General features: G+C 34.3%; 2 protein-coding genes across 2 annotated transcripts; one reads left to right on the top strand and one right to left on the bottom strand.

Moving 5' to 3' along the window:
* Positions 1-241: 241 nt before the first annotated feature.
* Positions 242-5,510, top strand: LOC145568360 (uncharacterized). Its single transcript, XM_081627790.1, has 9 exons — positions 242-393; positions 918-1,361; positions 1,443-1,544; positions 1,636-1,717; positions 1,866-1,885; positions 1,995-2,055; positions 3,689-3,768; positions 4,802-4,909; positions 5,085-5,510. Exons 2-9 carry the CDS (start codon positions 948-950, stop codon positions 5,109-5,111), a joined length of 894 nt encoding a protein of 297 aa, XP_081483916.1. The 5' UTR covers positions 242-393; positions 918-947; the 3' UTR covers positions 5,112-5,510.
* A 2,153-nt stretch (positions 5,511-7,663) lies between these two features.
* Positions 7,664-8,754, bottom strand: LOC145568358 (uncharacterized). The gene has a single exon (XM_081627789.1). The coding sequence runs from the start codon at positions 8,596-8,598 to the stop codon at positions 8,050-8,052; it is 549 nt and encodes a 182-aa protein (XP_081483915.1). The 5' UTR covers positions 8,599-8,754; the 3' UTR covers positions 7,664-8,049.
* Positions 8,755-11,266: the final 2,512 nt, after the last annotated feature.

Raw genomic sequence — 11,266 nt, 5'->3', positions numbered from 1 at the left:
GCAGAATTTTATTTTTGAAAAATTAACGAGAAGTAAAACGTTTTTTTAAAAAAAATAAAAACCAAAATATGAATTTGGAGTGGGTCACATTTGAAAAGTGAAGATTTGGGTTAGGTCGCATTTTCGTTTTGGGGCATTTGGACGTGTTTAGCAAGTGAGCTGCTTCTTTTATTAGGCTGGTGTTGTATGTATCTAGCTTCACATGCGTGCAAGACCAATTGATGTAACCTATTTTTAAATGTGGCGGGTCATGGGCTTTAATAGGGCTACAAGGCCCTCCAACCCTACCTCTCTCTCAGCTATCTATTGAAGCGCACTCAACTTTCTCCATTGAAGCGCAGTTCACGTTCTCCGTTGAAGCTATTAGTATTCGATATTGAAGCAGCTTCTGAGGTAAGTTGTTTGTTTTTGTTATCATCATATCAATTTCACAATCTAGGGTTTATATTTCATCTAATCTAATTTAAGTGTCAGTGCATTAAGTGTAGGGCTCGAAAATCTGAACTATTTGTTCTAAACTCTAAGATTATGAAACATCATTACCAAAAGAAAATGAAATTATGATCCTAATTTGATTATTGTATCAGATATACCTAAAATTATGAGATAATTGAATCAAATTTGGTTGCTAATGTATTGCACAACCCTTTAATGTTAGGTTTGAACTATGAATATAGACCTTATTTTTGTTTCATTGAAGTTTATTGAAGATTAATGGGATTTTTTTGTTGAATTATTTAGTTGCTATTGAATTTTTAAAATTTTAATATGGATTGAAGATGGATAATTGTTGATTTGATTGGTTGTTTCTGATGAATGTTTTCCATAATTTTTTATTTGGGTGAATAGAACAATTTTACTTTGAGAAATATGAACAAATTGACAACTTTTTTTATGGGGGTTTTTATATTGTATAGGATTGATCTGTGAAATTTGGAAAAGAAAATATGGTAGAAGAAACTCAACAATCACCACAATCTGTGGTGCATAAGAGAAGGAAGAGTAAACCCAACAAACGTCCCGGTATTAAAAGAATGAAATCTGGTCCATGGATGGGTAAGAAGGCTAAGATTAGCAAGGAAATGAAGAATTTATATCGTAAAAGGGCTAGAAATTATAATTCAGATGATGATGATGATGATGAAGATGAGCGGGCAGCTGAATTTGATGGTGAAGACATGGAAGCTGAGAAAGATGATAATTCGGATATCAGTGACAATGAGGCAGGGCCTAACAGAAGTGAAGATTCAGATGAGGAACATGAAGTTCGAACGGGGATAACACGATTTTCTGAAGGTTGTAATGCTTTTAAGCTGGCATTTCTCAGTATCATTAAAAAGCATACTGATGACGAGGCATTGGTAATTCTACAAGACTCTGATGTCCATTTCTACAAGTACATGTTAGTTTGTGGCTCATATGTAATGGTCTTGTCTCTGCAGGGTCCTGTATTATCAGCACATAAGAAGCTTGTTGTGGCAAAGCTTGCAGAAGAGGTCACTGAGCGGAAGGTTAAAGGCGAAGCAAAGAAGGAAAAGCAATTGGTATGTCACACTAACCTTCCACACAAATTAGTGTATAGTTTATCTTTTGGCACACTCTTTTTACAGTGTATTGTTTTGACTTTGTAACTAGATTGAGGAGAAGGGACATGTGAAGCCTGCTAATTTCTTAGACTCGCATGAAAAAGTTCTGATAGGGGTTGCCACAAAAGGAGGTATTATAATTCATCCATTATCCGTAAATAAAAGCTCACTCCTTAAGTCTTTGTATATTATCTTCAAGCTTACATTATTTCTGGTTTATCAATTTTGTCCCATGAAATTGGTGCCTTCATGATGCTCGTGTGCTGAACAATTTTCCAGTTGTCAAGCTATTCAATGCTGTAAGTGCTGCTGCACAAATTTATCTACTAGTAACACATATATTCTCCCCTTCAAACTTGGCACATTGAAGTTGTTCATATTTTAATTTTACTTCTGTCTTGTCTCCAGGTTAATAAGGCCCAAAATGCTCAGAAAGGGTTGAATCCTTCAAGCTTTAAAGACGCAAAGGGTATTGTTCTCACTTTTATTTTTTTTGAAAGGTTTGCTTCTGTTTAAGGTATAATTGTCTAGGTCCTGTACTGAGGACTCCAATTTTTATACTTAGTTCTAGCCATAAGCTATCTATATACCTGTGTAACAGCAGTACAGCACTACCTTGGAGGCTAGGGTTAAAGCAGTTAGGATGCATATGAACTTGCCTTCTATCCTGCTTACCCGCAGAGGGGCAGCTATCTTCTGGTTTTATTGTTTTAAGCTGTCACCCAAAGCTTCCATATCCAAAGTGAACTTATTCACTGATCTAGATTTCATTTCAAGGGTTTCAAGAGTTTTGCCATCATACTTGAAAGTGTTTTGTTGAAGTTCTTTCCTACTTTGGAAACTAAAGCTTCTCCAATAGCTTATATTTTTTCACTTGCCCAGCCATCAAGTAAAAGACCAACTGAGGTCTGAGGCTGTGATTATAAAGATGAACTTTTTCATTGCAAGCCATGATGTTTGTGTTTCAAGTAGGAAGAACCTATTAGATAAGCCTTCATGCTTCTATCCTTTGAAATTTTCTTTGTGGCTGTGATCATTGGCATTGTTTGGGATGAGTTGGATTCAAACTTGTTATGTAAATTATGCTCTTGTTGCTTGAAAAAGGAGGTTGGAAAAGTTGTGGAATGTGGAAGATGTTTCCATTGGAAATTGATGGTGCACTTGGAAAATAGGAAAGCATCAGATTTTTGAGGGTATAACTTACCCTCTTTACAGTTTCAAGGTCCAAAATATTAGGCTTCTTGTATTGATGGAGTCAAGTGTTAGCTTATGAGCATCACTTGACCTTTTTTTAAAAAAATAAAAAATTGTGTTGTTGGTATTGCTTCACAGTAGCTTGAGGGCATGAGGTTTTATGTCTGTACCACACCTGTAGTATTTAAGTGGTACCCACAGCCCACCTTGTTGTCTACAATCCGTATACTTGATTAAAAAACTGATGTTGAGTGGTTAAGAATATAATGGATTTCGAGTGAAGTCAGGAGAACAACCTGGATCAAGACCTCAATGTTTATGATTGAATTGGGAACTCATTTACTACCTAAAAGAGTGTGAATCTTTCGAAATTTATGGTTTATGCAAGAAAGGAAGTTGAAACAAGAGAGATTAATCCTTTTTGTTTAGTGTCACTCTTTGTTGCAAAAAATTATTTGACGGGGATGTGCTCTAAGCGAGACTTGGGAAGTTGGGATGTGATTAGTGCAATAGTATACCACCATGAACAGACTGTCAGACTATTATTATAGGTTTTCAGCTTTTGCTGCCTCCTGTACCTTCAAGAATTTAAAGGGAAAGGATGCAGCATGATGCATAGTATGAAGAATGAGGCATGAAGGTCATTTGCTTTCCTTCATAAGAGTTTGGATCTAGATTGCCCATCCTGATCATGTGATCCTTATGACCTTGATGGTTACTTGTTAGAAGCCCCCTTTGCTTAAATTTTAAAAGCCCCATTCCCTTTTGTCGGAGATTTAGAATCGTATGACAGTGTACTTTTTTGGACAGTTTTGTTATAATATTTTGAATCCTCTATTATTTCATCCCCCTTATGATTTTTTTTTTTTTTTTTTTTCTGAACTATAAATTATACCTTGCTATGCCAGCTTTGACGAAGCGGAGAAAAGAGGCATTCATGAAAGAATTGAGCAAGGCTTCTGCACAATCAGCTGATGCAACAACTAAGGTTTAGTTTCTGAACTTTATTCTTATCAATATGTTGAAAGTCTGAAATGCCTCTTGCTACTTTATAAAACTTTGTGTATTTAATTCACCCATGGCCTGCTTAATTCTTTAGCTCATTATTGTGTGGAATACACTGTTTTGAACAATCCATTTGGTTTGGTTTCCAATGTATGCTATGGCTCAAATTTATACTGCAGCATTTATTTGGTTTTTTATTATTGTGTTCATTACTATGGAGCTGCTCAACTTTGTATTATACCTTTTCTTCTGGATTAATATGGGATGGGATAACTTGAAAATATGGAACTTCGAACTTTTAGAGTCCTGGATAAAGGATGTGAAAGTATGCACCTAAAGGATCCTCCTCTGGATAAACAATTCGCTGATTGTAAATGTAGAATCTATTAGCCACCAATATCTCCTCAAGATGACCCTCTAGCTATAGCAATAACCGTTTTGTCAATATCAACCACTAGCTCAGCTTTCTCATAAAACACAAACAATTATCTTGCTTTTTCAGAACATATTGATTGCTTTCATCCTCCTACATATTTTTATAGGTAATCTATTGTACTCTAATTCTCCCAAATCGTCCTTACCTAGTGCTATTATAATGACCCATATGACTGTTTTTATTTTGAGTGTAAGTGCTGGATTGCAAACTGGCCTATGGTGGATGTTTTCTTGAGAAAATGAAGCAAATGGGCAATTGACACCAAATGACCCTAATGTAATAGATTTAACTTTAGAATGTTGGTAAAACCTTTTATTATCTGTAGTTTAATCTCACCCCCTTCTTAGTTAATCTCAAAACACCTTACCTTTTACAAGCACATTTAGTGTAAACTTTTTTTCCGAACAAGGTTTTCGGCCACATGTAGTAACAATGCAGATTATAAATCCACTTCCAAAAGCAGCAACCCTTTCCAACTTCTTTCTAATGAGGCATAGGCATTAGCATTGTTAAGAGTTCTTTGTTGAGCTTTCCCTTAAGCTTGGTTTTAGATTTGACTCCCAACATTTGTAAAATGCAGGGATCTTCTAAAGATGGAGAAGATAATTGCCAACCAGCATGGGCACCATTACGTGACACTTACATGTTGACAAATTCTAAACTTAAGGACTGGGATAAGATGGCAGTGGTAAGTGCTCTAGATTATTACTGTTTCCGTTTGGCTTTTATATTTGCTTTAGCTTCCATCTGTTTGCAATTATATATGTTCATTGTCAAGCAAATTGAAGTTCCAAAAACCTTGGTATTAATTTTTAAGTATTGGTTTGGCGGTTGATTGACTGATTGGTTGGTTTGAAATTTAGGAAGAGGAAAAGGACATGGACATCTGACCAAGATAATTGGGGCCCTTTAATTGGGTTAACTGAAGGATGTATGCTTGGTTGCAAAGTTTCTCATTGTCATTTGAACAATTGTTTCATCAACATTATACCTGAAGGGGTCTGTGATGCCTGTTTCGAACTTTATGTTTTGCCCGAAGATGGCCCTCAAATTATACAGACCAAAATAGGCTGTAGTAAAATTTGAAGATTTTCTGAGATAAAATTTACTTTCTTTATGCAGTTGTAGCTAATAGCGCTATGTACAGCTCCTTTCTGCCCTTGTCTGGATGTAGTCTTCTATTAGTTGTTTTTTATTGGCTTCTAGAGTTCATTAATTTAGTTTCAATTTTCTTTTGTATCCTTTTCACGAACTATATGTTACTGTAATTTATGGAAATGACTTTTTGACCTGAAAATGTTGGAGCAGCTTAGTGTTTACTGTTCCTGACATCAGAGAGAATAGACGAAAGTTGATTTTGGAAAATTTCAGTAATGTATGAGTTTTATTTGTTGTCTATTAATTAAGCTGAGAAAGATATTATTTGATTTTTATCTTTGGTTTAAGTCGATAATATTAGGTTTGTCACTTAACTGTTGTCAGTTTCTTACTATTCATAGAGGTAATGAGGTAAGCACAACACGATTGAATAACCTCTATTTGAGCTATAAGGGAAAGGCTGGTGCGAGTCTGTCCTTTTGGTTAGTGCTGGAAATATCACGACTATGGACTTGTTTATGCTGATGAATAGGAAATGGTTGTGAATTTGAACCACTGGTACGTAACAACCTGCAAGTTTGATTTGTACCCCGCTACTTTTTTTGAGATATAATCAGAGAGCTTTCGAAAGTTGGGTTGGGTTATTTGTTGCGTTTGCTATATATTTAACACATCGGCTCTAACAAGCTCAATGTTAAGGTCAAGTAGGTATTGGTTGGGTTTTCGATCTGGTTTGGTCAGGTCTACTACTATAATGTTCTACTCATACATTACCTTTCTTTGTGTTTGGATATTGATGTTAACATAGATGTTTAAGAAGACATGAAACACCAAAGTTTTTAGAGGAACAAAAAGTAGGAAATGTTCTTAGATTAAATAGAACTATTCAATCATATGGATGACCTAACTAACCAATCTTGCTTGATTAAGAAGCTGAGGATCACATGGGTTAATATAAATTATTCAATTGTCTGTGAGAATTAGGGAATATTTTGGGGATTTAGATTATTTACTAGTAAAATAATACCCAATTGAAGACATGTTTTTGACTATTTAATATCTTGACTAAACCATGTGACTAGTTTTACTCTTTGTTGACAAAGTTTTAATATTAATTGGGTAAACCTCGAGAATTAATGGGAAATGGGCTTACATGACTGAAGTAACATCTGCCCAATATTTGCGACGTGGTTCATGGCATTGGGAGGGGCAGACCATAAACATTCATCTACTGTACTTCTCCTTTCTATGTTCTTTTATTATCGTTGCAACTTGAGTTTCATGCATCACAACGTATCAGGACATATTCTACTGGATTATATTTCGAAAGATCTCAAATAATTATATTTTTATAATAATATACAAGATCAAAGGAAAAATCAAGTTATTTAGGATAGTTTTTATTTTTTATTTTTAAAGGAAGTTATTAGGATAGTTAAATATTAGAGAAAATATAATATCTGAAATGATAATATTAATAATTGTAAGATCAAGGAGTGTCAGATAAACGATGATTGGTATCTTAGATGTTATTTTAAAGGCATCCTCACCGCCCCCTGTTTTCTTCTTGAAGCAATTTCTACAGCTCGTCATCTCCGTTTCTGTTTAAATTAAACAATAGGAAATCTACAACAAATGGCAATCTGCAATTGAAAGCATGTCATAAAAATAGGAAAGATTCCAAGTACAAAGTATTTATAACTCTTGGTAAAGGGAATTGACTTTAACCTTTAAGAAGTTGATTATTGTGTACTTTCCAACTTTAAAGTAAATACAAAGTATTGACTTAGGGTCAAAATTCTGTTTGCCTTTTAACATTAGTCTAAACAAGATATTATTCTCTTAGTACAAAATCATGCATACATAGCCTATAGGAAAAGAGAATTGATTTTCGTAATTTTTTTTTAAAGGTAATAGGCCTTTCAAACTAATTCAACCTAGTATGATATACGGAGTATAAAAGTAAAATTGTTTTGAATTACTTTATTGTCATTTGTCAATATCGCCTACCAAACAAGCAATCTAACAAAAGGAGTATAATAAACAAAAAAAAAACTCAAAAGTGATATTAAATTTGATGACATATTTGGAAAAGATACACAAATTTGTTACATTAGCAGTTTAGCACGTATACAACTATACGAACATCATTGTTAATTCTTAAACATTACACCTATAGCATGAACATAAAATAAATATCCAACAATAATTAATCAATCAAGGGGCAAATCACCAAACATATATTATTAAAAATATACACTAATCTTTGTTATTGTGACTCATAATAGTAAAAATTAAAAGATATTCTATCACTTTCATAGAAATCTAAGTCCAAACAAGTAAAAAAACCCAAAACAAACACTTTGTTCACCATTTACATCACTTACCCTTTTCACACTCCCCTTTTTCTATACAAATTCCCACACCCTTTCCATCTTCCCTCTACTTTTTTGTCTTTTACTATTTCCAAACAAAAACTATCATTTGTCTCACTATACTTGTAATTTGGTGCATACATATTATAAAATTGTAAAAATAAAATAAAGATTAAAAAAAAAAAGCCAGCTGTGTTCTTGAACCTTTTCCCTCACCAAAAAAGTCAAACCAACAAACATTGCTCGATGTCACTTTCCGGCACCCACCGGCGCACGTTAGCCAACCTGGCGCACTTTACCCAATTTCGTATCCAACACCAACCAAATCTTCTAGAATACACCTTGAGAATCACCGTCAGCAAGCCGCCGCGCCGTTACCGAACTCCACCGGAGATTTGAGAGGAGTAACAGAAGCAGAAGACGCGGCGAATCGGGATGAAAAATCAGGGTAGTTACCAGCGAAATCCTCATCAAAATGACCATTCTGCCCTTCATCGAAGTTAAGCGCGTAACTCAAGGGGTCATACTGAAACTTCCCGGGGGACTGCTGGTTGTGGTGGTGGTGGTGACGGTGGTTAGGGCGGCGGCGATTGATGCGGCGAATGAAGGTCTTCCACTTAGGACCGGCGACAATCTCGGACCATTCTCGAATCTTCTTGAGGGCGGTGAGAGGGCGGGACCACCAGCGGGATTGGTTGTCGGGGGTGCGGAAGCGGTCCCAGAAGGAAGAGGTGGGGTCGGAGGAAGGGTTTGCGCCGAGGGTGATGTGGCGCGGAGTGGTGGAGGAAGGAGAAGGGGAGGAGCCAAAGCAGGGGAGTTGGAAGCAGCAGCGGTGGCGTTGGTGGTGGTTGAAGGTGGTGGAAGGGGAGTCGTCGTCGATGATTACTCTCTCTTCGATTGACATTTTGTGTGGTGAATTTGTGTGGAGAGTAGAGGAGAGAGAGTGAAGGGGTGAAAGGGGGTTTAATGAGGGAGATTGTGTGAGGAGAGAGATAACTTTGAGGGTGGTTGTAACTTGTAACGGGAAAGAATGTACCGGATTACCGGCAGTTACCGGTTACTTTTTTTTTTGGTTGGGGGGGGGGGGGTTGTTTAAACAAGGATGGAACTCACTCTTGAAAGACTCCTTGAAACTAATTGAAAGATTTTAAATATAAAAAAAAAAAAAAAAAAAAAAAAGAAGAACAAAAACAAGGTGAAGTCGTTTTTTTTGGGTTGGATTACTCCATATTAAACTTCACAAACCACAATCCTCACACGATTACAGTAGTCAACTTCATGTCGGTTTAGTTCACTTTATATTTGCTTATCTGATTTAAATCGAACTTCTTTTTTTCTACTACGTAATATTAAAAATTATATCAAGTGAGATCGTATTATATTAACATGTAGTTTTTAAAAAAAAAATCATTATGAAATTAAAAATAATTAACTAAAAAAATCGTACAAAAATAATAAATTATGTTTAAAATTTATTGTTCTAATTTGTACTTATTTTTTTTAATCTATTTAAAATACAAGTACATGATACGAGTGAGCACTTAAAATAAATTGAAATACGGTGTATATACATAGCAGTATAGCATTATTATACCTATCTTAGGGCCTGTTCTTTTCAGCTTAATTTCAGTTCAGCTCAGTTTAGTTGAATTCAGTTCAGCTCCTAATTTCTTTCTCTCATAAACATTTCAATTCAATTCAATTCAGCTCATTTCAGTAAATCAGAATAGTTCTTTATTTACAATATGAGTTAAGCATATCAGCATATGGATAAGATATGTTTTAACAATGTGTTTTACTAGTTTATCATCAAGTAAATATCTCACTTATAGTTTCAAGATAGCATTGTTTCTCATGTGTTGAGCCTAGCTAGAAGTGGCAATTAAGTTTGGTTTAGATTTGAGTATGATGGCCATAAAGCACAATTTGTAAACCTATCGAATCCTTCACTCCACAAACTTAACTTTGATGGTTCCTTTCATTCAAATGGTAACTACACATTGGGAATTTGGGATTTTTTTTCACAAGACTATGCAAGATCTCTATGTCCGTTTGGTTCAAATTTAATTTGTCGATTACCATTTCAGAATTCTTGTAGTCGAATTAGTAGGCAGTAGCTCGCAATCTCTTTGTCGTTAACATAGAAAGAAATAGTCTTTACATCATCCATTTTATAAAGAGAAAATATTACTCCCTCAGTCTCCTTTTAATAGTCTCTTATGGACATTTTTCACGAAATTAATAAACACAAATAAGAATAGTTAAAGTACATTGAAAAAGTAAATTGACAATGTGTATGTAAAAAAGTAGAGAGAGAAAGTAATAAAAGTACTCGGGAAAACAAAATTTACATGAGAAAATTAAATTTGCACAAATATTGTTGCAATTTGGAGGGAATTAAATTTGGAGGGTATCTCTCATTATTTTAAAGAAATTAATTAGGCGGCAAATTTCATGACTAATTTAAATTGTCATACTGCTCGATCGTTTCATGTCTCATAATGAATTGCTTTTCATTTATTTAAGACAAGCTGACAAGTGAATCAAAAATAAAAGGAAAATTGTTCCGTGTATCGCTAAGGTTTTAAAAAATGCATCATGTATCCTTGAAAATTTTCAAATGCACCATGTACTCCTGATATTTGTAAATAAATGCACCAAATAACCCTAATTTTCTAACAAATGCACATATCATTGACTTATCAAACTAAAATCATGCCTACACACTGACTCACTTTTAGTATTTTATATTTATGTAGTAAAAACCGCCTAAAAGTATAAATTAAATCAAAATTTAAACTCCGTCGATCATTTTAAATCCTAAATTTCTGGGTGTTAGAATTTGCTTTATTAATTAAGTTTACTTATACTTAAATGATTTAGCATTAAGGTAACATTAAACTGTAATAATTTAATGCTTAGAGAGTCTCAATTTAACAAAATTAGCATTTATTGTGAGTCTAAGGGTATTTGATGTAATTTTATACAAACCTCAAGGGTACACGGTGTATTTAAAAGTTTTCAAGGGTATACGGTGCATTTTTTAAAACCTCGAGGATATATGGAACAATTTCCCAAAATAAAATTAGAATAGTGTACTCTATTTAAAAAACAAAAAACAAAGAATAGTGTACTCTATCTAAATGATAAATTGAAAAGTATCGTCAGCCCAATCATTTACTTAATTTTTTATTTTATTGGCAAGTACACCAAAAAAAGCCTCTAGTCTACGCATCTTCTAAGTTAAACAGTGGACCTACGCTTAGGCGTTATCAATTGCGAGAGAGACCAAAATAACCTGATGTTTATTGTGGATTTGTGGGGGACTAAGAGAAGGTATCAAGGTATATCTGATGAGTATATTTGAATAACAAAGCAAAGATATTTTATTTTAATTATATGATAGCTATAAAATTATTGTACTTGTATTATTATGCAATATATATCCACATACTCAAAGTCCCAAATTATAACAAAGCATATGCCAGCGTTGCATTTACTGGATGACAAACTTGATAATCATTGGTGTTAAGCTCTTAATTACACTTGGTTTTAGGTGGTTCGTATTGTAG

This window comes from Chenopodium album, chromosome 11, assembly GCF_948465745.1.
Source record: "Chenopodium album chromosome 11, dcCheAlbu1.1, whole genome shotgun sequence".
Classification (NCBI taxonomy): Eukaryota; Viridiplantae; Streptophyta; class Magnoliopsida; order Caryophyllales; family Amaranthaceae; genus Chenopodium; species Chenopodium album.
This window is presented reverse-complemented; position numbering and strand designations above follow the sequence as displayed.

Coding starts and splice junctions, on each gene's coding strand:
- LOC145568358 (XM_081627789.1), bottom strand. CDS start 8,598: ATGTCAATCGAAGAGAGAGTAATCATCGACGACGACTCCCCTTCCACC.
- LOC145568360 (XM_081627790.1), top strand. CDS start 948: ATGGTAGAAGAAACTCAACAATCACCACAATCTGTGGTGCATAAGAGA. Junction 1,545..1,635: donor CAAAGAAGGAAAAGCAATTG/GTATGTCACACT, acceptor CTTTGTAACTAG/ATTGAGGAGAAGGGACATGT. Junction 4,910..5,084: donor ACTGGGATAAGATGGCAGTG/GTAAGTGCTCTA, acceptor TTTGAAATTTAG/GAAGAGGAAAAGGACATGGA.